Source organism: Schistocerca gregaria, chromosome 2 (genome assembly GCF_023897955.1).
Source record: "Schistocerca gregaria isolate iqSchGreg1 chromosome 2, iqSchGreg1.2, whole genome shotgun sequence".
In the NCBI taxonomy this organism is placed as follows: Eukaryota; Metazoa; Arthropoda; class Insecta; order Orthoptera; family Acrididae; genus Schistocerca; species Schistocerca gregaria.
In genome coordinates this window covers 30,282,233-30,306,666 of record NC_064921.1, presented here as the reverse complement: position 1 = coordinate 30,306,666, position 24,434 = coordinate 30,282,233, and the positions used below count along the sequence as shown (strand labels likewise).

The 24,434-nt window shown below is 40.5% G+C and overlaps 1 protein-coding gene across 1 annotated transcript in view; it reads left to right on the top strand.

Annotated features, from left to right (window-relative positions):
* Positions 1 to 24,434, top strand: part of LOC126335623 (odorant receptor Or2-like) — a 120,755-nt gene that overhangs the window by 44,650 nt on the left and 51,671 nt on the right. The window contains exon 5 of the mRNA XM_049999077.1: positions 23,583 to 23,682. Coding sequence (XP_049855034.1) covers positions 23,583 to 23,682 — 100 coding nt within the window. The remainder of the gene's footprint in view (positions 1 to 23,582; positions 23,683 to 24,434) is intronic.

Genomic DNA, 24,434 nt, shown 5'->3' with positions numbered 1-24,434 from the left:
GGGCTGTTCGACGGTTCAATAAGATTCCAGTTTAAAATTTTTTGTATCTCTTCCTAAACTGGTTGTTTTAATCGCCAGGGAATGGGATAGTGTGTACGGCAAAATGTGTTATGGGGCTTAATCTGTAATGTACAAACATATCCTCTAATAATTCCGGGCTTTTCATCGAAAACTGACTCATATTCTGTTAATATATTGAATAATAGTTCCCTCTGACTATCCGTTAGGCAATCTGACTCAGCAATCTTCTGTTCGACTGTTTGTCTGAAATCTTCTACTTGAATTGATTTGATCGCTAGTCGGTACATATTATTATTTTCAGCACAAATCAACTGCACAGGAGCACCACGGAAATATCGCTCATACACTGCCTCCTTTCTCAGTAAGATCAGTGTAACAAATTGATCTTCAATTTTAAAATGCACCTTTCCTTCTGCCAAGTCCAACTTGGAATTGCAGGCTTGGAAAGTTCCAACGCCAAGAATGCAATCTACTAACAACTTTTCCACTACAAGGAATGTGCATTGTTTAGCTACATTTCCCAATTTTATCTCTATAAGCGTTTGTATCTTGACGTTCCGGGATTTTGCTCCCACTACACCTATAACGCGACAATTTTGTACTGGTAGGACAGGGATTTTCTTAATTTTACTAACTCTGCGAAACAAATTTCCGGACACTACGTCTGTAGATGAAGCTGTGTCCAATACAACGTTGGTTAAAATTCCTCCCACTTCTGTGATGATCTCAGACACAGGAACCCTTTTATCTTCGACTACACCGGCCTCTAAGTCTCTCGTCAACTCATCTGTCTTTAATTCGCCTTCGTTATATCTCAACATTGCCACGGAATTAATTTCGTTTAAAACATGTTTGCCCCTTTTGTATTCCCCGGCCGACTTTACGGAGCATAAAGCGGCCCTCTTCAGTTTCAATGTCGATTATTATTTCCTCTTGAATCATCTACTACTTCTGTTGTGACTGGTTGTTGTTGATGACTGGTTGTGTTATTTGCTTCAAATCGAGGGTCAGAATTTCTGTGCGCATTATTATTATTTGAAAACTACTAGTTCTGATAATCTCTTGCATTTCCAAACATTGGGTTGTATCTGCGACCTGTTCGATTGTCTTTGAATCTGCCCCTCGCAGCACTGTTATTGAAATTTCCATTTCCGTTGCAATTGTTTCCGTTGAATCTCTGACTACTCCTAGTATAATAATTATTAAATCCGTTTCCGTTCCGGTTTGCGTTTGGCGCCTCAATCGCTCTCCTCTGCATAACCGATTGTCTTGGTCGATGTTCATCTTCCTCGATCATATCTATAGTGTCAAGCGTAGCCATGAAAGAATGAAGGTCATGCTCATTAATATACAGCATTCTATTTCTGATGCTGGCCGGAAGTCGAGATTTTAATATGCTAATCACGTCTTGTAGAGGCATAGGCTTATCCCAATACCGCGATTTGTTTATATATTTCTCAAAGTGTTTCTTTAAAGACCCACGTGAAAAGGAAAAAGGTTCCGGGTATAATACCTCCTGCCTTAAACGTTCTTGTACTCCTTCGGACCAGTATTTGGATAAAAATGCTCGTTCAAAATCTTCGTATGTGTCCCAAGTTGATATCATATCAGATGCCCATGTAGCTCCTGACCCCTGAATATAACCGGTCACGAAACTAACCTTTTGCCACTCACTCCAATATTTTGGCAATAGTCCCCTAAAACTTCTTATAAACACTAGGGGATGTAAATTTTTCTTGTCTGGGTTGTAGATCTGGAATTGACGTTGTTTCAGCATTTTCTCCTCAGTATTGCTTTTACAATTACAGTCATTATGACATCCTCATAGTGTTGTGATTGATTGCAAAAACGAACGTGTGCATTAATGTCCCTGTCTGTACTTCATCGGTTAAATAATGTAGCTTCATTGATAGATCTTGTTATGGGTATCCTTTAAAGATCCCTCAATGTTTTCTTCCCATCGTCTAAGTTCTTCGCCTAGTTGTTCTCTGGCTTCTCGTAAGCTTTTATTAAAAAAAATTCATTAGAACTCTCGGCTGCTCCGCCCGTGTGTTGAATATTGTCTGAAGAAATGCTTTACCTTTCCAAACTTAACTGCGAGAATTTCCCCGCGAGAATGTTTACCTTTTGATCAACCTCGTCTTGTCTCTCCTTACTGTTATTTATGGATTTATCCAAATTTTGGATGTCCTTCGGGATCTTGCCTTGTGATTGTCTTAAATCCTGCATATCTGCTGACATCTCATTTACTTGTTGCTTTAATTCATCTTGAACTTCAACTAATACTGGAATTACCGCCATAGAACATTGCATCTGTTCTTGTGCTTGAACTATCTGTGCGATTGACTCGACCTGCTCTTTGATAGTATCAAGCTCAGCAGCAACTGACTCGGTTAGCTCTAGGCGTAACTTCTTCACATTTTCATTACACTGCTGAGTGACTTGCTCAATTCGAGCAGCTAATTTTAATTCTCTCTTTTCATTCTGAATTTTCAATTCTTCCGCAGTTTTATTTAATTTATCATCAAGCTTCTGAAAATTCTCTACTAATTTATTATTTAATTCCGCTTGATTAGCTTCTAATTGCTCCTGGACTTTCACTTGATTGGCTGCTAATTGTTCATTCAATTTCCTTTTAGTCTCTATTTGCGCTTTAGTTAAGTCTGTTACATTTTTTACTAACAGTGTTAACTGCTGCAAGATTACAGTCAATGGGTTTATTTCGTCCTGCTCAGATGACATCGAAACACTTAAGCTTTATTGTGGGGCCTGACTAAAGCTGCCGCTAGGCACTACATTCAGTTAAGCTAGCGTCTAATGTTTCACTAACCTCAGAAACAGCTGAGAGCTGTTGTGATTCGCTCTGCTGTTGCATTGCCATTTTATAAGCCGCCCTAGTAAGAACCATTAATACACAGAACAACAAATATATAAAGTCACTCGCATCTGAGTTAATAATGTCACTGACCTAAACTTTGCATAATACTCATTTATAATAAACACTTCCTATCTAAAGTTCAACCCAACAGTCACTCAATCAATCTGATTCAAACCGTTAGACAATTAAATAGTTATTCTAAATTTCTATCTACAAAAATTTAATTGTATATTGTCTGGCCTGAACGACGTTCTCGTAGGTTGTGGCGAAATTGTGACTTCTGGAACAGGCCTCGTCTTCTTTTCTCTCGTGCACATGCAACATAAAATTCACACAATGTTTACGTATTGCTAAAAAATGTGTCCTGTCACAGCGAAGCCAAATGTAATATTTTTTGTGGAATCTAAAATTTAAAAACCTCTCTCACACCGGGCTGATTTAGCTTCACTGATCAGGATAGTAAAAACATGCGCATGTTAAGGGAATTTTCATTCACAAAGCAGGCTTATCACATTCACACAGTTCAATACTGTTCTATCCTGATTAAATTGAGCTTAACTCAAATTCCATAAGGGTAGTGAAGCAATTTCGAAGTCTCGGTGCGACGAAAATTGTCAGTCGATCTCCTGAAAACATTTGTAATAATTATTAACTTGCGGTGATCACATGGGGAAGACCGGAGATCTGCTGGTAAGACCGTGTTAGCCTATTTATTTGAAGTAACTGGATATCTTGAGCATACAAAACGGCAGGTTCGTCCAATGTAAATCAGACGTTCCCCACTGATCCCGTGCAACACAGCGTAGTAAGCAGACACTGTCAATAATAATCAGTTAAATAATACGCGAACACACTTACTTTAGTTTAGTTCATGTATTAAATTCCTTCTCATACAGAATCTCATCAAGATGGCGACTAGCTCAAGAATACATACGTATATATCCTTCTTCTTTCACGAATAATCGGCAGGAATTCCTTCATTCTTTTCATAAGAGAAAACATAGATAGCAGAGAAGCTATTCCATGGAGTAAATGGACGCTCCAAGGAATAATGGGGCTTGAAAGTTCTTTGCATTGATAATCGGTATGATAAGAAGAGATATTTCGAGATATGTACTGAGTTATATAATTTATAAAATTTCTGAAAATATCGCGGAGAGACCTCTACAAGAGACATTACAAGGTCTCGAGTTCGGATCTCACACAGTTTTAACCTGCCACGAAGTTTCGGATCAAATACTTGCCTAAATTAAGATGGGTTAGATAGGCAGAGTGTGGTCTCCTTAGTTTTCTTTTTGTTAGAAATTAAAGCGAAGAGTGCTTGTCACACAGTTCATGTCTGTTTATTATTCACTGAATATTATTTTCTTTTTTAATTTGTTACCGTACGTTAAGTGTCCCTGGCTCCCATTAATATAACACTTTATGATTAATAAATTTGCTCATATAAAATGATTGTTTTTGTAACCTTAAGTTCGAAGAATGATTTATGCATTTATCCATCCACGCTTGTACAAGTCACTTCATTTCCGAGTAACTCCTATACCCTACATTCATTTTAACCTGCTTACTGTGTTTGAGCCTTGGTCACCCTCTATATATTTTCCCTCCACGTTTCCCTCCATAATCAAATTGACTATTACATGATGTCACAATAGATGTTTTTAAACCTATCCTTCATTTTTCAGACTGTGTATGAAATTCTCTTTTCTGTAGTTTAAGTACCTCCTCATACTCCAAAAAATGCATCTAATCTTCAGCACTCTTTTTTGCACCGCATTTCAAAATCAACTCTCTACTCGTCTGAACTGCTCATCACCCACGTTACACTTTAGGATCTACACTGCAGATAAATACCTACAGAATAGACTTGCTAAATTTTAAATTTAGATTCGATGTTCACAAATTTCTTTCTTCAGAAAGGCTTTCCATGGAGTTGCCAGTCTGAATTTTGTATCCACTCTACGTCGCGCATCATCAGTTATTTTGATCAGAATATTTACTACTTCTGTCACAATTAGTCTTCGTATGATTTTGGAACTATGGTAGTATCCGTGTTTCGATATTAAATTACTGGGATACCTGTCCGTATGCTACGCAAAGAACTATTATATATAAATGTCCAGTCATATTTTAGCACCACCGTGCCATAATCAGTTCTGTAAAATACGAACATGTTTTAAGCAATAATTATTCTGACGAAATAACTCCTAAAATGGTTTATGTCCATCGTGGTTACTACCGTATTTTTCTACATTGTTAGGTTTTGTAGGGCCCTCTTTACGGTACTTTATACTGGTAGCTTGACGTCTGCAACTAAATGATGTTACTGTGAGTCTGGGTGAGGAATTACCAGTTCAACTTATTATCGATAAACGTAGTTTGGATACGGAAAAACTTTCACGGCTGCATTAAACGATTACTTTTATTATTTTTCGAATAACCGTCCTCGTCTGCACGCTCCTCTGCTGTGGAAAGGCACACAAATACGCTATGCATGTTTTTGAGGAACTTCACTCTAAGGCTATACCATCTCATTTCACAAAACACAATATTTTTTTTACTGTTGCCTGTCTAGTCCCTCGTGTGTGTCTTTCGGATACTTTTTATCTGTTTGGGTTGTATTTTCTCTCTAGCTCCTCTCATGTGTTAAATAGTGTGCCATTGTATGCTATAGTGTAGTCGTTTTTAACCTGTTTTCATTCTGTTTCTGCCTTGTTTATGTGCTACTTTTTTTGTATTATCAGGTTAGGATATAGGCTGTCGCTGGTTTTTAGTATTTATAAAACTCTAACGGATTTTCGATGTCATTTGTAAATCTCAGTTTTTATTTATTTATTTTTTTCTCCCTGAACCTTAGTCCCATTTCCAGCTCTCTCCTAGGTTTCTGCGACAGCTGCTTCAGTGTACAGACTGAATAACATCAGGGATAGGCTACAACCCTGTGTCATCCCAGTCTCAACTATTGCTTCATGTTCGTAGCATTGTTCAGAAAATGCTACTTTCTTTTCTTTTAAAGTTTAAATCGCTTGTCTTTGCCTTTCAGTGATACCATTTACAGCTAATTAATTTATTGATGTTAACTCATCATTCCATAAATGATTTCCTTTTCGTTACAGTTAATAAAAATAAATAAGTGTCGGCCTCTGTTTGAAAGGACTTCAAACGTTGAACCAGGTTTTTTCAGCATCCAGAGTGCAGACTCCGAGTTTAGCCAATTCAAACTTTGAACCAAATGCACGCAACTGTTAGTAGTGTAGCAGTGCAGGTTCCACCCAAGATTTCCAGGTCACTGATACGTAGCTCAGCTTCTACGGAAGATTTAAAATGTCACTGATATGTGGTGCGAGATATCATTGATTTTTAGTGCAGGCTTGGGCCCAGTTTGGAGGTCACTTCCAGTATCATAAGACAATAGGCCTTGTTTTCGTCAAGGTTACACTCTCCCGGTGAGGAAGTACGTATCTCGGGGAATTGCGTACCTTTGACATTCCGCCGTCGCCATAGCCATCTCTTGGGCAATTGCGAATGAAGGTGACCAGTTCGGTCTGCCGGCTCGGGAACCAGAACCGAGGTCACGGCCATTCCTTCCCATCCTCATTTGTTCTCCAGCGCAATTCGGTGTTTGCGCTTTGTATCCAGTATTGATGGGATTCCCGTTTTTTCCTTTGTAAATAATAAGAGGCTTTTGACAAAATTCTGGTTTAGTAACAGCAATTGTTTCGCACCATTTTTACAGGATTACTTTGCTAATACGATTATTTTTTTACTGTAATAGAAAGCTTATATACATATAAAAATACTATTAGTGAAGAAGAATCTATATACTACTACGTTTCCCATTGGTTATTTACATACGTTTTTGAACCTGTTAATACATATCGATAAATCGAACATCGGACTAATTTGGGATGCTCTGTTGAATGGGCATTTCAAATCCTGATTTAAAAATCATTTTGTTTATATTGGGAAATAAACTGAAGCTTTGTTTTGGCACTGGCTGTCGCATGAAAGACATGAGGTGCAGGAGTTTTTTCGGCTGACTGTACCTACACAATGCAAGAACGAAACTGCCAATAACTGCCGAGTCATCAGAGGAAACGCGCTTGACGTCTCTTAGGAGAGACACCCGGTATATACGTCCACTCTTCGTCAACTATCTGAAGAGTGGGAGAATGGGAGGGTGCCTGTCCCGCCATCACAGGTGAACCATTTGGCATTATGGCACGACAGATCAGTTTCAGCTGCATTAAAATATGCTCCACACGGCCTCACGATGGAAAGACTAGTTGACACATCTAATGTGTAGGCCGAGGTGGAGCACCATCAACACCATGGAGCAACGACTGTTAGAGCCACTGAGGCCGCATGATGCAAACTTGGCCAGTCTTCGGTTGTCGCCTGTATCTGTACGGTATGCGTACATTTGCGATCTGAGCACCACAAATTCCGCTATCCACCACCCATTCGCCTCGTTTTTCATCAGGATGATAACCTTTTGTTCTTTTTTTTCTTTTAGGTGTAATACCATAAGCATTATAAGCCATATATCAACATTTCGAATGCATCATGATTGTACGTTATTACTTCATGTCGATGGCAGCATTTCACGCAACAGATGTAACTGTTCGGATCTATATAAAGTAACTTTGGATCATTGAAATTTAGTCCTGCAGACTCATAGTACATGTGGTACATGTTGAGTTTGGAAAGGTTCCGTATATCGAAACCGACACTGACAAGTTTCGTGAAGGGTACCAAAACCTTAGCCGTCCTTGATCGAATCTAGCGGCCAGCTCAACATTTGACTTGTTGATGTAATCCCTAGGCCTCATAACTCCCACCTCAACGGTAAGCTAAATGAATTTTTCGACACTTTCTCAAATGTTACAAAGTTTTCCAAAATGGATATGTTCATTAACTTTAAAATCCTTTTCTAAGTCGTACATCGCGAGAACCGTCGTTTTGGTATTGACATCTATACTCCTTTAACCAACGTGACGGTTTGAAGGAGATGGCGCAGGTGGGTAACTAGTTTTACCCACAAACCGAGGCACTGTTGGACGCTGCTGTAGTGCATGAAACCTCTTTATCTCCCTGCATATTCCTCAGCTTGGGGATAGACCAATACGTGGCACTAAGCGCTCCATACATAGTGCCAAGTCACTGTGCATGACATACAAATGGGCAGTAGAACAGATGTGCAGATACCCATGTGTATTGTTTTTGGGAGGGTCATCAGTGTTCCAAGTGGTTTGATGCGGCCCTCCACAAAATCCTCTCCTGAGCCAACCTCCTCATCTCAGAGTTGCACTTTCAACCTACATCCTCAATTACTTGCTGGGTGTATTCCAATCTCTGTCTTCCTCTACTGTTGTTGCCCTCTAGAGCTCCTTTTAGTACCATGGAAGCCATTCCCAGATTTCTTAAAAGATGTCCTCTCATCCTCCTCCTTGTCAGTGTTTAGCACATGTTCCTTTCCTCTCCGATTCTGCACAGAACCTCCACTTTCCTTACGTCATCAGTCCACCTGATTTTCAACATTCGTCTGTAGCACCACATCTCAAATACTTCCAATCTCTTCTGTTCTGGTTATCCAACAGTCCATGTTTCACTACCATACAACGCAGTGCTCCAAACGTGTATTCTCAGAAATTTCTCCCTCAAATTAAGGCCTATGTTTGATACTAGGACACTTCTCCTGGAATGCCCTTTTTGCCAGTGCTATTCTTCTTGTTATTTTCTCCTTGCTCCGTCCGTCAGGGGTTACCTATGTAGTAGAATTCCTTAACCTCATCTGCTTCGTGACCATCAATCGTGCCGGCCGCGGTGGTCTCGCGGTTCTAGGCGCACAGTCCGGAACCGTGTGACTGCTACGGTCGCAGGTTCGAATCCTGCCTCGGGCATGGATGTGTGTGATGTCCTTAGGTTAGTTAGGTTCAAGTAGTTCTAAGTTCTAGGGGACTAATGACCACAGCAGTTGAGTCCCATAGTGCTCAGAGCCATTTGAACCATCAATCGTGATGTTAAGTTTCTCGCTGTTCTCATTTCTGCTACTTCTCACTACTTTCGTCTTTCTTCGATTTACTCTAGATCTTTATTCTGATCTCATTAGACCATTCCATTCATCAGATCATGTAATTCTTCCTCACTTTCACTCAGGATAGCAATGTTATCAGCGAATCGTATCATTGATATCATTTTATCTTGAATTTTAATCCCACTCTTGAACCTATGTTCACAAAATTCGTCTTTTAATGGTTCTGGAAGCCAACCACCACCCTATGAAACACCAGTCAGGTCCAAAAGGTTTTCTAATTCACTCTCATGCATTAAGGATGATGGTGTAGCTCCATCTGCTTCATATTCAGGACATGTTCCAGCTCCTGCTTCATGGCACTCCATTTCATCTTTTCAGATGCTATTTTAACGCACTTATACCCACGCGCCTCGCAGCAAGATGCCTCTTTTTTATAACCAGCAGGATCCTGCCTCTGCAAGCCTTCCATTGTGTCAGTACGAGGGTCTAAATCGAGGTAATCACACCACTGTACCGGTTCTGGGATAGGAAATGAACTCTCTGTCTGTCACGTGGTGAGGTCACCACACGAAGTGAGAGTTTTGGTCCCGATAAAGATTCAAGACGTGATCAACGCTCCCTCCCTTCCCCCCTCCCCCCCCCCCCCCCATCTGGGGCCAATAGGAAACAGGCTTCCTGTCCCCTTGACCCTGTGGTCGTTGTGTCTGTGAGCGGCCCACTCAGATGAAGGGCGCGTTTCCATCAATATAAAAATGCGGTCATGACGACAATATGCTTTCCACATGATCTTTGTAGCTTGGTTCACGTGATAAAGGCCGGCCGCTGTGGCTCTAAGCGCTTCAGTCCGCAGCCGCGCGACTACTACGGTCGCAGGTTCGAATCCTGCCTCGGGCATGGATGTGTGTGATGTCGATAGGTTAGTTAAGTTTAAATAGTTCTAAGTTCTAGGGGACTGATGACCTCAGATGGCAAATCCCATAGTGCTCAGAGCCATTTGAACCATTTTTCACGTATTAAATTACAGCGATTTTTCTACAAACAGGGCGGCTCAGATAGGGTCACGGGAACAAGCCGTAGTTTACTGTTTCCAGGTCCAGTGTTGTATAGAAGGCATCAAACATTGTATCTCCCATCCTTGATGAACTGCATCATGTGATAAAACCTTACCTGAAGCCCGTACTCGTAAGTGGTGGAGGAACTGAAGAAACTGAAAGCTTTAAAAAGGAAATATCGTTTATTGGTAACTCAACTTAAAAGTGTTTATCTCAAGCACATATAAAACCATTTCTGCCTATTTTACATGCATTTGCGTGAGTTTTGAGATTCTTGAAGATCTCATGAATCCTGGAGATCGCCTCACAGCCTTTAATGTGAACGATGATTCCGGTGTGATCAAACTTTCAAAGCCATATCTTCGTAGATCGGTCCATTATAGGCGCACTGTTGCTCATGGTGGAAGTGCAATAAGCTCACCATAGTTTTTTGAGTCTTGGAGCATGTTACTGTTATAAAAGGTTGAAGTGAAACAACAATTTTAGAAAAAGCAGTTAATATACGTCCAGCGTTGGCAGAATCGACGAATGGAATATCCTCAACTACGAATTGTGGACATGAATCACAGAAGTCCTGCACGTCTACGATGATGTTCACACTCTCAGGTGTCATTGTGAAGCAGTAACTCTAAATTTCTGCAGGTAGCTGTTTAATCCCAGTTACTAGATCATAATTTATCACATGGTCATGCAAGAGGAATGTGTGTGCTACAGTGTTTGAGGGGAAATTGGCTTATGATTCAAAATTAAAAGGAAATATCTATCAGTCCAAGAATCACAGTTTCGTTTTCCTTTGAATAATCAATCATGATGATGGGCGCTAATTCTTTAAATTGCTGTGGGGTGAGCATGTATCCAAATTCATCGTCTTCATAGTAAGAATAGTGGAACATTGCATACATGTCATACAGTAGACCGATATTTTTATCATCGCTGTCAAGCTGTAGATTATCATATTGGTAAAATACTGAATTGATGTGCACTCTGGCGGTGGTGAGACAAATTGTCAAATATGCTGGAATACTTTTGTCCCATTTCCCCTTCTGTATGTTTCCAGTCTCAGAATAATGAAGTGATGCATTTTTAGTTGAACTACTCTTGTCCATGTCTGTCTGGGTGTTACCAGTAGAACTGAATCCTCATACAGCTCCCAAGAACAGAAACTTCATGGCAGTTGACTATCTGAATTCAGTAGATGTATAAATTTCAGACACTCCATGTCTGCTATTGAAATTTGGGGTATTTCGCTCACCGATATACCATACACAAATTTTTCCTCTCCTTGTGCCCTTGAATGTATGTATCATGATCCACCACACTTTGAATCAGAATTTGTTGTTGTTTAGCGTTCGTGATGAAAAGTCTATTATCCTCAAAGACTCCCACAAATATTTTGAGCAGGACACACAAACTGAAGTGATTACCTTTGTGGACCATTCACATTTTAAGATGACTAGGAAATTTGATGTGGAAATGTATGTTTTCAGGGTCGATGTGATCCCAACATTTCTTGTATGATAAACCTTGATGCCATTAATTACATATCCTACTTACTGAAATAGGAAGGCAACTAATTATGTAGACTTCCATTCTTAATAAATGTTAGTCCCAAGTATAGGAGACTGGGAAACGGTTGCATGGAATTCTTATGTTACCTTGGTGTTGAATGAGAATCCTTATCTCATCATTGTTATTAAATTTTACGTAAGCAAAAGGATCGTAGGAGAAGCATTCTTGGCAAGTGATCCACTCATTATACTGAACAGGGACTGTTATACTGAGTGATATCACTGTTTGATTTCAATTATATTTGCAATTCTCCCGTATTAACACATTGTCGTTCATTCTACCGACGGCTGTATACATTGGTTTTATAGCTGATGCCCATGGTGCTGCTGCTTCAGGTGAAGACAAACCAAGATTTCCTCCCATCAAAAAACGTAGATTTTCGTTGGTTAATTCGCGGGAGGGGACCAAACAGCGAGGACATCAGTCACATCGGATTAGGGAACGATGGGGAAGGAAGTCGTCCGTGCCCATCCCGGCATTTACCTGTAGCCGTTTAGGGAAATCACGGAAAACCTAAATCAGGATGGCCGGACGCGGGTTCCTCAATAATCGACTCGATTCCCGTCCTCATCCACAATGCTCAAATCGAGATGGTCTAATGTCTGAACAGTCAGTGGGAAGTGTACTGGGTTGCTCGGTACCTGAACGACTTAATATCCCGGTGCTAATGTAGGAAAAATCTGTAGATTGTATGAATTAATTGATCATTGATATACGAATTCATTGTGGTACTACACTAGACACGGATCACGCTGGCTGATAGTATGTCCGCAACTTGATCCAACTTGTATATTTTATCAGTATTGTTCTCCAACATTTTACTCCATGAGAATACCACTAATGGTGCTATTGAATTTTCCCTGTTGAAGTCTGTTGTCTATTTTATCGCCTTTATCTCTGTTTTAAACATATTAACGGTTGAATATAACTCAAACTCTTTTACATATCGTTTTATAAATGCAATTCGATCGTCAGAATTATATGAGCTATGGGGCGCTTACACAACATAACTGTTACATCAGCTTCCAGGTGTAGTAAACTGTTCACCTTGATGTAATTAGGAATGCTGAATTATGTACACAGATCGATGAATGCAATATTCTACACAACTTTGCTTTGATCCCTTGGCAAAATTCACACTTAATACCAACGATTTGTCTTTTAATGTTAGAGTGCACATCACATCCAAACATCAACTGACGAACTGGTGTCCGCGCTGCCTGTTTTTCTGCAGTAGTCAGAAGGGAACATGAGACACAGATGTCCGCAGACGTCAAAGTCTTAGTGGCTCCAAAAATTGTACAACACGTGATTGTTGGTGAAGCAAAGGCATTATTCTTAAGTCCTCGTATGAGTCAAGTTAGTACACATTCCTTCGTTCCTCCTGCAAAATCTAAATTAATAGTCCCACATTCTTCAAACGGCTCTGAGCACTATGGGACTTAACATCTGTGGTCAGCAGTCCCCTAGAACTTAGAACTACTTAAATCTAACTAACCTAAGGACATCACACACATCCATCCCGAGGCAGGATTCGAACCAGCGGCCGTAGGGGGTAACGCTGTTCCAGACTGAAGAGCCTAGAACCGAATGGCCATACCGGCCGGCACATTCTTTGGATTTCCACATCATCTTTCGCAACGTTTTCCGCACAAATACTCCATGAAATCTTGGAATTTTGTGTTTATTGATGAATTTAACCAGGTTTGTAAGCGGTCTTTTTTGAACAGTCCGAATCCTTTCTTGCTTTGTTTGAAATACAGTCTTTCCCAATGACTGCGTTATGCTGTTTAGTCTCTGCTGCTATTCGTTTTGTTTGTTTACACTGTTCGGACTAAGGTCGCTGCACTGCCTGCTGAAGAACCAATGGCTGATAGCCCTGCAAGCCCTGGAATTAGAAATGGGATAATTCCACCCATGTCTTAGGCACTGGCACAACTTTAAGTGTTTTAACAAGTCGTCTTCTTACTCCTTTGAGCTTCAAGGCACTTTTGTACACTCCCACCACTGACTAGGTACAATTATTTAAACTTCCTACAAGCCTTTTCTTCTGCATCTTCAGTCTATGATGAAGTGCATTAATAACATGTTAGAAGTGTGTCCCAGTACCCAGTTTAAATTTAGCCTACATTGCTTTATCAGATTTGCATGACACAGTATTCTGTCCTATGCCCGTGTCTCTTGTCTGACGTAAATGCTTGGCCTTATCAGCTACAATTCGATCGGCAAATCTGCCAAACCTTGATTTTCAACATACTCTAAATCATGATTTTCGTAAGCCTTCTCCTTATCAATGTGAGTTAAACCATTTTTCAGCTTTCTTCTAGGTCAACAGTTGTTGCCTATAAAGGTTGTCTTTTCGCCTCATGTTGGCACGATTTGCTTACCATAAACCGTATAAACCTCGTATTATGACGCACTTCCTTGCTGACTTGTGAAGTTCGTGGGATACCGTCTCCATAATTATTATTCCATGATGCGACTTTCTCGAAGCTCTAAAATGGCTGATATAATTTCATTTATGTGAGAAGTATTCAGTGCAGTAGATGTTGCTGTAAACAATTATAGCCGTTCTACTGTTTAGTTTCAGTCTGTTTTATCATAGTATATATACTCTGGAGCTATATTGTTTAGTCTTTTATGCCGAATGTTACTACTGCCACCTGCGCCGTGTTCACCCTATAAACCGGGCCACTAATATTAATGAATTTACTTCTATTTGGGCATTTTATTTGACCTATATGGCGTGTTATCTCACTTGCCATGTGCATTAGTCAAAAGTAATATTTCAGCATATGTTTCTATGTATACTGCAGGTGTTCGAGGCTTTTAAAAACCTTAGTTCAATGAACCAGGTTTTCGTTCAAACTCCTTCTCCCAACCTGTATTACGTATTTTGTTAACCACGTGGGATGCCTTGTCAGCTTATACGGCTGGACCAGCTATCTGGCTAACGCTGTAATAGTATGTCTTTTTCTTCTCCTTCTTCTCTTTCTTCTTCTCTTTCTTCTACATCTTCTTCTCCTGTTATGCCTTCATCTGTGTGCATGAGAGCTGTTTAACACTTTCTGTTACTTGTCTGAACATTTTAGAGTAAAACTCATCTTTGTTACAACTGTTAAAAATTTATCAGGTGTATTTTCTGATAAATGGCCCAGTGTGGCTAATGACTTTGCATCTTGTTGACATGCTGATGCGCGCTAAACAGATATCATGATAGTACGCAGCTTCACATTCTGTGACTATGCATTTATGTGAGCTGTTTGCAACACATGAAAATTTATGTCGGAGCAGTACTCGAACCTGTATTTCGCAGTTATCGTATGCGGCCACCACAACCACTTTCGATATCCAAGGATATATCAAGGATGATTCAAACTTCCATAGGTCACGTAGCCACAAACGTTATGGTTGGACAGGGAGATAACTATTATATTGTCATTTTAGCCTAGCAATGCGTGGGTACATTATTAATGGTTCCAACGCCCGTGTTTATACAATTTCTGTATCTTCACAATACAGAAACCATTTACAAATAGATTTTGTAACCATAAATAACGCAACATGTAAAGCTTATGGAGGATTTTCTTAGTCACATCAACCTTAGTATTTACACACATGTGTGGCAGTATGGCCACCGTAACAATATTTGATTAGTGTTTAACGTTGTCAGTTTACATAATCAACTACTGTTTTTCATTTTCAGGCGACTTAGCTCTAAGAACACGACTATGAGTAATGATTGTCACACACTGAACAACATTGTAAATTGATCTGAAGTTGGATAGTCAACGAGCTGAAACCAATAATCAATCAATAAAATTTGTGATCTTGGTGTAGAATTTTTATCGACACACGCTTTTTATTTACTACACTTATTCACCTCAGAAGGGTTTCAGTGCTTTCATCTTGAGCAGTACTACTTTGTGGACACTTGGTATTCGTTTGTTTGCTTCTAAAAGTCGTGTGGCTTACATTGATATTTATGACATGCTCTACCATTATTTAAGTAATGACAAATGTAATGATATAGCTTAAACCTTTTTAATTCTTACCCGTGAAGATAGTCATGACTGAAACCGGTCGATATTTGGTTTTAAAATAAAAGCAGCTGATGGTCAAACATGCGTTTTATCCACGCTTTTTTTATATCTTCTAACATCGTTTTCAGTTTAATGGTCCTTTAGAATTACACTGTCCATAGCATTTCACACCGTTTGCATTTCTATGGTATGACATTTCAGAGTTTCGTTGACATTTTCAATTGAGCTTTTAAGGCTCCAGTTTCTTGCTTAAATTTTGAAATTGTCCTGGATGAAAACGATCGTAAATTTTGCACTATCGCTTAATAGTTGCTTTGTGTTCCTGGAATATGTCATTCTCAAATAGCAGATGTCAACCCTCATACGGTGGTTGAAACGCAAATAGTTCCGTATTCCGTCCTGATTTTCCACTGCAATATTGTCAAATATGAATACACTGTTAGGCTTTACTCGTTCAATTGGTAGGATATCACTGTTTTCACTGAATATCTGGTAGGTTGCTCCATCAACGGCGTGGACAGTCTCCTGTAATAGTTGATACTGCTCTGAAATAATGTTTTTAAAATTTATTTATACATGCTTGAAGCGGACCTCTCCGTGTGTGTTAGCAATGATGTAACAACATAGGTCTTCCTGTACCAACAATAAATTTACGTATTCTATCAGGAAGTAGTGATTCGTTCATTCATTCATTCATTCTTGTTCTTCTTCTAGTTTTCTAAATTGTTGTAGGACCAATTGATTGCTACCAGGTCGCTGTGGTGGGCGTATTTCTTCTACATGCATTATTTTGTTTAAAAGGGAACAGAATGATTAACGTTGTCTACTTTTTGCCCACCAGTTTGGATGTTAAGTTTCTCACTCTTTTAATTTCTGCTTCTTATCAATACTTTTGTCATTTTCATATCTGCACAGAATCTATTTTCTGTACCAATTAGGTGTTCATTCCATTCAACATATCCTGTAATTCTTCACTTTCACAGAGGATACCAAAGTCATCGGAAAATCTAAACATTAATGTCCTTTCATCCGGAATTTATATGCCACTCTTGAACGTTTCTTTTATTTACGTTATTGTTTTCGCGATGTATTGATCGAACTGCTCTGGACGTGTTGACACGCGCCGCTGCTGCTGTCCCCGCCTGCTCTGGAAAAATTTACTTTACCCCTTTGATGCTTCCGTTAGGTACTCTACAGAGTGTTTCCGTGAGAGCGTGCAGAAATGTAAAAGGATATAGAGAATATTCCACTGAACAATTAGAGGTAGGGAATCTAGGATCGGAGAAGCCAGCTAAGCAGATATGGAATTATACTTGTTTACCGCTTTGTCTGGCATTACTGTTTTCCAGCTTATTTACAACTAACATGTGAACAAGTTTACACGCACTGTGCTTTTTTTTACATGTAGATTCTTTACTTCCTGTAAGGAGACAAGGAGGACGAGTCTGACTGCCAGGAAGTCATGCTGCAGGTTTTGTTTACTTTACTTGCCCATAAGGTGGCTCTGTTGCACCGTATTTACATTGTTCCATGGCAGAACGTGCTGTGATTCAGCGACAGGCCCACTCATTACTCAGTGCTAGTCAGAAACGTACAGTACAGTACGGTGGAGCAGTACCGGTACGGTATTTCCTGGTTGCTGGATTGGAAGCGGAGGTCCTATTCAATGGCCTGCGAGGTCACCTGACCTGAATCCCCTCGATTATTTCCTATGGCGATATCTGAAGTCACTTTTGTATGAGTCGCCAGTAGATACGGAAATGAAATTAGTTTCCAGAAGTGTAGCTGCCCATGATGTGATTCGTAACACACCAGGGATATTTGTCAGGGTGCGTCAGGATCTTGTTCGCCGACGTCGCGACTGCATTGAGGTTGATGGCGGTCAGTTTTAGTCCATTTTGTAAGATGCAGTACAAATGATACTTTCATTGTGTCAATGATGGTATTTACAGTTGCCAAATGTAGATAAAAACTTACACAGTAATGCGATTTTATTCCTATTAAGATGGCTTTTCCTACCCTAGGTTTCCTACCTCAAACTGTTCAGAGGGGCATCCTCCAAGTCCTGTTAATTTTTGCACGCTCTTAGTGAAACACCCTGTAGAGGTGTACACGCGCTCCACCAGTATACCCTGAACATGTTAGCACGGCGGCCACTTGGATACCTGTGTCGGTTACCGCATGAAGTACTTAGCAGGAAGGTACAGTAGCCAGGTAGTCCCATTTTTGCACTGACTGCTCAGCAGCTTTCCATCATACAGTTTGTATGTATTTCCTGCTGTGATCCTGTTTATGTTGCTATTTCATTCTCGTTTTTGAAAATGGCACGCCATTGCGATTGTAAAAAGAAAGAAAGAAATGATGAAGATGGTGGCAGGCAATTACACCTGGTAATCGGCATCACAGGATAAAAGAAACAAAAGTAGAGTGAGACCCTCCATACAAGGCCCATTGGTGGTGAAGCTAATTGGCAATCTCATATCATTACATGTAGCTATAATGCATTCTAAAGGTTGTGAATAAGGAAAAGTTCTCGATGGAAATTGAAATAATTAAAACATTTAGTTATATAGCGTTTATGTCTTTATTATGAAATAATAACAAACAGATAACGATTAAGTCTAAGTATCCCAAAATAGAATACCGTAAATATTAATGTGTGTAATCACGATATTCTCTTTGATGAGATATTAAAAGCTGCTAAAAGAATGACATCGTTCCAACGAAAAAAATCATAGTTAATCTATATCCCGATAGATAAAAAAGTTTCGAATATTAATCAATAAACGCACCTCTTTGTGTGCTATCGTCTGCAGAAAATTCGTTTTGATAGCTTGAACCGTTTATGAAATATGATGGGTGTTACCACAACAAGATGCACATGTCACATGGACAGAAAACTAAGCACAATGCGCGCAACCCTCCCATAGACAAGCACTCTCCAGGTGTATTAACCTGACCACCTGTCAAAAGCCTGAATAACCGTTTTTCAGTGCAAGACGTGCAGGTAGTCAAACAGGGTCTGGAAGGCACAGACAGAAATATGGAGACATACCGACTCCAGTACAATGAATATCTGCACTGGGATTCTCGGCTAATAATCCATGACTAAATAGCCTGATTGAAATGGTTCCTCAGATTCTCGATTGGGTTTTAATGCGTGAAGTTTGATGACCAGGAAAGTATAATGCTCTTCGAACCACGCACGTACGCTGCGAGGTACGTGACATGTTGCATTGTCCTGCTGGTAGATGCCATCATGCTGAGCAATGATAAACTACAAATAAATATGTGGACATGGTCCCCATGGGGATATACGTATTGCCTATATTCTTCGTGCCTTCCAGAATGACGAGATCACCGAGAGACTGCCACCAAAACACTTCCCAGGCTCCAATGCTCTCTCCTGTTTGTAGGGTGTCTGTTTTGAATGTTTCATGTGTTACATGCCATTAGCCATTTGTCTGACGGAGAAAATTCGAGTCGTCGTGGGTGCAAGAACCAGGCACCCGCTGAGAAGGCCCATAACGAAGAGGCTCTCGCTGAACAGTCGTTGAGGAGACACTATAGGTAGCCCCTTGGTTTATCTGGGTAGTCAGTTGCTCAACAGTTACAGCTCTATTCACCCATGCAAATCTCCATCTCACCCATGGTACACCACAGTTGCCTCGGCGTTGATGTTGGGTAGTGCTATTTTGCCGTGCATTGTATACTTTAAGGACAGTGGCACACAAATAATTTACAAACTTAGCTATTTTGGAAATGCTTCCACCCTTGTCCCGAAAGCCAATGGTAATTCCCTTTTGAAAGTTAAGTCGATTGCTCCGGTTCCGATTTTCCGTGTTTTGCACATAACACCTCCCTCCCTCCGAACACACTGTATGTACCCCCCCCCCCCCCGCACTGCCAGTGCTGCCAACTGCCGTCTGTGAATTGTCATTGGCGGTGAACAGAGGTGGTGGTCACACTAACGTGACTGGGGCGTGTAAAAACCAATACCTGGAGAACAATGTTATATATTTGTTTGCTCTAAGTTTTAAGTACAATTTCGATGTGTTAGCTACATTTCGTACATAGCAATCAATGACTTAAAGCAAATCATACACAAGTTCTACACAATATGTTCTTACCTCTGCAAAAATCGTAAAAAATAGCAATGCTTTACTTTATTGGATGTAGCACGGTGGCAGACACGAATAACGAAATGAATTTCAGTCCTTTACTGAGGGTGTAAGTTGTAAAGGAATCAATTTTTTTCACTGAATAGTTTTCTTAAAATCGCAATATATATATATATATCACAGTGGCCGGCATGTCCACTATAGTGCGTCTGCAACAAACCGTGTAACCCTCCAGCTAGGTTTAAGACATTTTGCACACTGAGGGTTCCGTTCAAAGTTAATTATGTACATATGTATATATTGCATTCATTCCAGGAATGGAGAATTTCGACCATTTTTGCCTGTTGTCGACATTGATACTGGTAATGTATCGGCCCCAGGGATTCAAATTTTCGAGAGTGTACTAATTTCGATCACGTCCTCGCTGCCGTGGTAACCCCGGTTCCAGTCAGACCACCGAATCTAAGCGCTGTAAGGCTGGGCTAGTACTTGGATGGGTAACCATCCATTCCGCCGACCGATGTTGGCAAACGGGGTGCACGCAGCCCTTGTGAGGCAATCCGAGGAGCTACTTGTTTGAGAAGTAGCGGCTCCGGTCTAATGAACTGACAAAACGGCCAAGAAGCAGTGTGCTGACCACACGCCCCTCCATATCCGCATCCAGTGACGCCTGTGGGCTGAGGATGACACGGTAGCCTGTCGGTACTGTTGGGCGTTTATAGTCTGTTCGGATGATTTTTTTTAAATTTAATTTTATCTTAATATAGGTGTGGCAAATTGGTGCGGGAGACAGGCGACCATTATTATAATAATCAGTAGTTCTCCAAATAGGCTGACTGGATCGAAATGGTAAAGTCAAACACCAGGCAAGGAGTGACTTTGTTGCTCATACAATTGGTTTCGGAATTTATCCATTATGAGATATCCATGAGCGATTGCTGCACGCAGATACGGAGTTTCAAGTTGTATGTGAAGCAAACATTGGCAGACCATCTCTCGCACGTACCGCCCATTGCTATTACCGGTATTTTGTGGGTGATATTTTTCTGATGGCACATGACCAGAACATAGATTCTGCACATCAACTTGAACAGACGTTTGGTTACCATTTCTCCCAATGATTTTGGAAATTGCGATGGAATGTTGCCTCTCCCCTACACTTTAATTGACCTCCAGACTCCCAGAGCGCTGCTAAATTCCAACTATAATGCTGGGTCCTCTGTGTCCTCCTCATCGACTCCAGTTTCTTCTTCTGTAAAGTCGCCAGCTATGTCCTCCTTCTCATAGTGGCTTTAAATGTATTCTTTCCACCAATCCTTTCTTTCTTCTGACCCTAAGAGTGGAATTCCCAATGTACTCTTGATGTTATCACCATTGCTTTTAATTTCACCGAAGGTTGTTTTGATTTTTCTATATCCTCAGACATTTGTTTCAATGATAATTAATTTTATGATTTTATCACATTTTTCCGTCAGCCCTTTTGCCTTGGATGTCCTGCACTTCCTATTCATTTATATTGCTGTATTCCTGTCTTTACCTTAACATTTTTACACTTCAGTAATTAAAACTTCAGGGCTAAGAGGCCGTGGTCCAGTAGTAGAATTACTTCTTCCTTAATTAATTACTGAAGACGCCGGCCGTGAAAGCCTACATGCTATGATTTTTATACTTCTTTCTTTCATCTATCAACTTAAGTATTTCTTATGCTGTCCAAGGATTCATGAATGTGACCTTTCTTGCACCTATATATGACTGTCCAACATCTGTGATTGGCCTTTTTATAGATGTCCATTCCTCTTCAAGTAAAATACCTACTGTGATATTCCTTACTTCAATATCCGCACCGTTAGTGAGCTTCAGACGCATCTCATCATTCCTCGTTTCCTTAGTATTCAACTTTGTTCCACACTAATTCTTCCATAAGAGTATCTTAAGCTTCACTCTACTCTTCAGCATTACTAAATTATGATCCGAGTCTGTATCTCTCCAGGGTACACCTTACAAACCCATATCTGAATTCAGTAACTCTGTCTGACCATGATGTAGTCTAAGTGTATTCTTATTGACTCCCTGGGCCTTTTTGAAGTATACCCCCTCCTCTCATGTTTCTTGAAGAGTGTATTCACTGTTACCATGTGAAATTTATTGCAGAACTTAATACGTCGTTCTCCTCTCTCCTTCCTATGGCTTAGTCCATATTCTCTTGTAACCACATTTCAATCACCCATGACTGTTAGATTTTCATCTATATTTAAGTAGTTAATCACCCCATTCAGTATCCATATACTTCATCAATCTCTTCATCTTCTGCCTGTAATGTTGACATGTACTTCTGAACTATGGTTGTTGGCTTTGGTTTGCTGTCAATTCTGATCAGAGCTGCCCTGTGACAACTGTTCACTGTGACTCACTCTAGTGCTCCAGGTTCGCAGGGAAACATTCAGAAATCAATGACCAAAACTCTTGTGGCAATATTCAATGTTCAAAACTCAGATCAGCCACTTTTCGATAAATAAAAAATGCCACATACCTTAAAACTTTCGCTGATGTCTTTTCTTGAATATAATACACTTTTTTAAATCGAGATAACATTAATAGGACACCCTTTGTGTCTAAAAATGACTTTGAATGAATACAGGCCATAATGTAAGCCAAAAATAATTCAATTTTCTGCTAATGAGTATACACATCTGTACTAATTAAATCTTCAAACCAAAGTAAGCCACATCATTGCACATGTTCACAACAAGATTCGCTGTGCAAAGAGAGGTGCTATGGTCATAGGATGTCTAGGTCACTTCCGAAGTTTAACCTTATATTTTTGTCCATGAACCTTAATTAATTTCTCTCAGTAAACGTATTGCCACTAACACACACCACATTATACAATACGGCGAACAGTAGTAATCTAGAACTCCTTAACCAGAGCTTAGTGAATTGCGGTAGTTCTGGTTGCTACTGTTGCTGCGGTTGTGATGGAATATAATTGAACCGCAGATCTAATAGATCTGGAAGGAGTCAACACCTGTGTGTCCTGGTCCAACATTTCCACTAGTCCCACATCAGGCATTCATTTCCCTGTTGGAAAAATAAAAATGCATGTGTTTAACAAATAAGACATTGGATTGGTGACCATCCAGGCCGCCATGCGCTGTTGCCATGTTTCTGGGTGCACTTAGCCTCGTGATGCCAATTGAGGGGCTACTCGACCGAATAGTAGCGGCTTCAGTCGAGAATACCATCTTAACAACAGGGAGAATGGTGTCCTGACCCCACGCCCCTCCTATCCACATCCTTCTTGAGGATGACACGGCGGTCGGATGGTCCCAATGGGCCACTTGTGGCCTGTAGACGGAGTGTTCCTTTTTTAATAAATAAGATATTAATTTTAAAGGATGGACAGTTACTATACTTCTTCTTCTGACCAGAAGGCAATGTCTACGACTTGGATTTCATGATGATCCTTTCACAGCGAATGTCGAAAGACGATAATGATGCAATTGTAATAATACAAGAAATGTGGAGGGAGGGGGAACATGATTCCTATTAGCCCAGAGAAGTGGGACCTCATTATCTGGTCCAGAGCTGGCACAGTGCTTCAGTGACCTCACCACATATTGGGAGAGGTGAGGACCTCGTATGTCTGTTGCGATTCATTAACCTTCATTTGCAATGCCCAAAAGGCAGCAGCAGTGGGGGCAGCGACGGCACACAACATGTTACAAGATGCAGTTCCCTGAGGTGTGGGAATCCCTCAGTGGGTGACCTTGAACACAAAAGGTCCAAATTGCCCCATGTTACAAATCAGAGCTACTCTATTTCTGTGAAGTGAGTCTCATGGTCTGGTATGTGCTGCAGGTTCCTGCGTGATCTGGAGGCCGCCATGAGCACCATGGTGCTGGTGCAACTCTCCACCACCATGGTCGGCCTGTGCATGACTCTCTACCAGCAGATACAGGTGAGCAGGCCTACTCCTTAACTAAGTACGTTTCTTCAAACAAACATGAATGCAGTTTTCAAAATAATTTTATGTTTGCTAGACAAAACGTACCGGGCGTTCGATCGTAGCAGGATTTGCCTAAGCCACAAAATGGTTCAAATGGCTCTGAGCACTATGGGACTCAACATCTTAGGTCATAAGTCCCCTAGAACTTAGAACTACTTAAACTTAACTAACCTAAGGACATCACACACACCCATGGCCGAGGCAGGATTCGAAACTGCGACCGTAGCAGCCCAGCGGTTCCGGACTGCAGCGCCAGAACCGCACGGCCACCGCGGCCGGCCCTAAGCCACATGACCAGATGTATATAGCCACTTTCCATCTGAGAGTAGTGTTAATCGTTACCTCGCAGTGTGAGAGTGGGAAATGATACCGGAGAATATATTCGCCGTCGTTAAATCTGTTGACAACTGTCAGGAAAAAAGACTGATAGCGCTTGCACAGAAGACGATGGAAGACGGAAACGTGATGTTATAGTTGAGAAACTGACAGGCGTACAAGGAAGGGTACGATGGCGAGTTATGAACCACAGAGAACAAGAGGCAGAGTGACCACAATAACGTTTTCGTTCACGGTATGGGCAAATGTGTTAATAGGTATCCATTTCTGTAATTTTAATAAAAATACAAAGAAATGGCTTCTACGAAAAAATTTCACAGCTGTTGGCGCACAGTACTGGACTTCAAGGTTAGAAAAAAAATTGGATG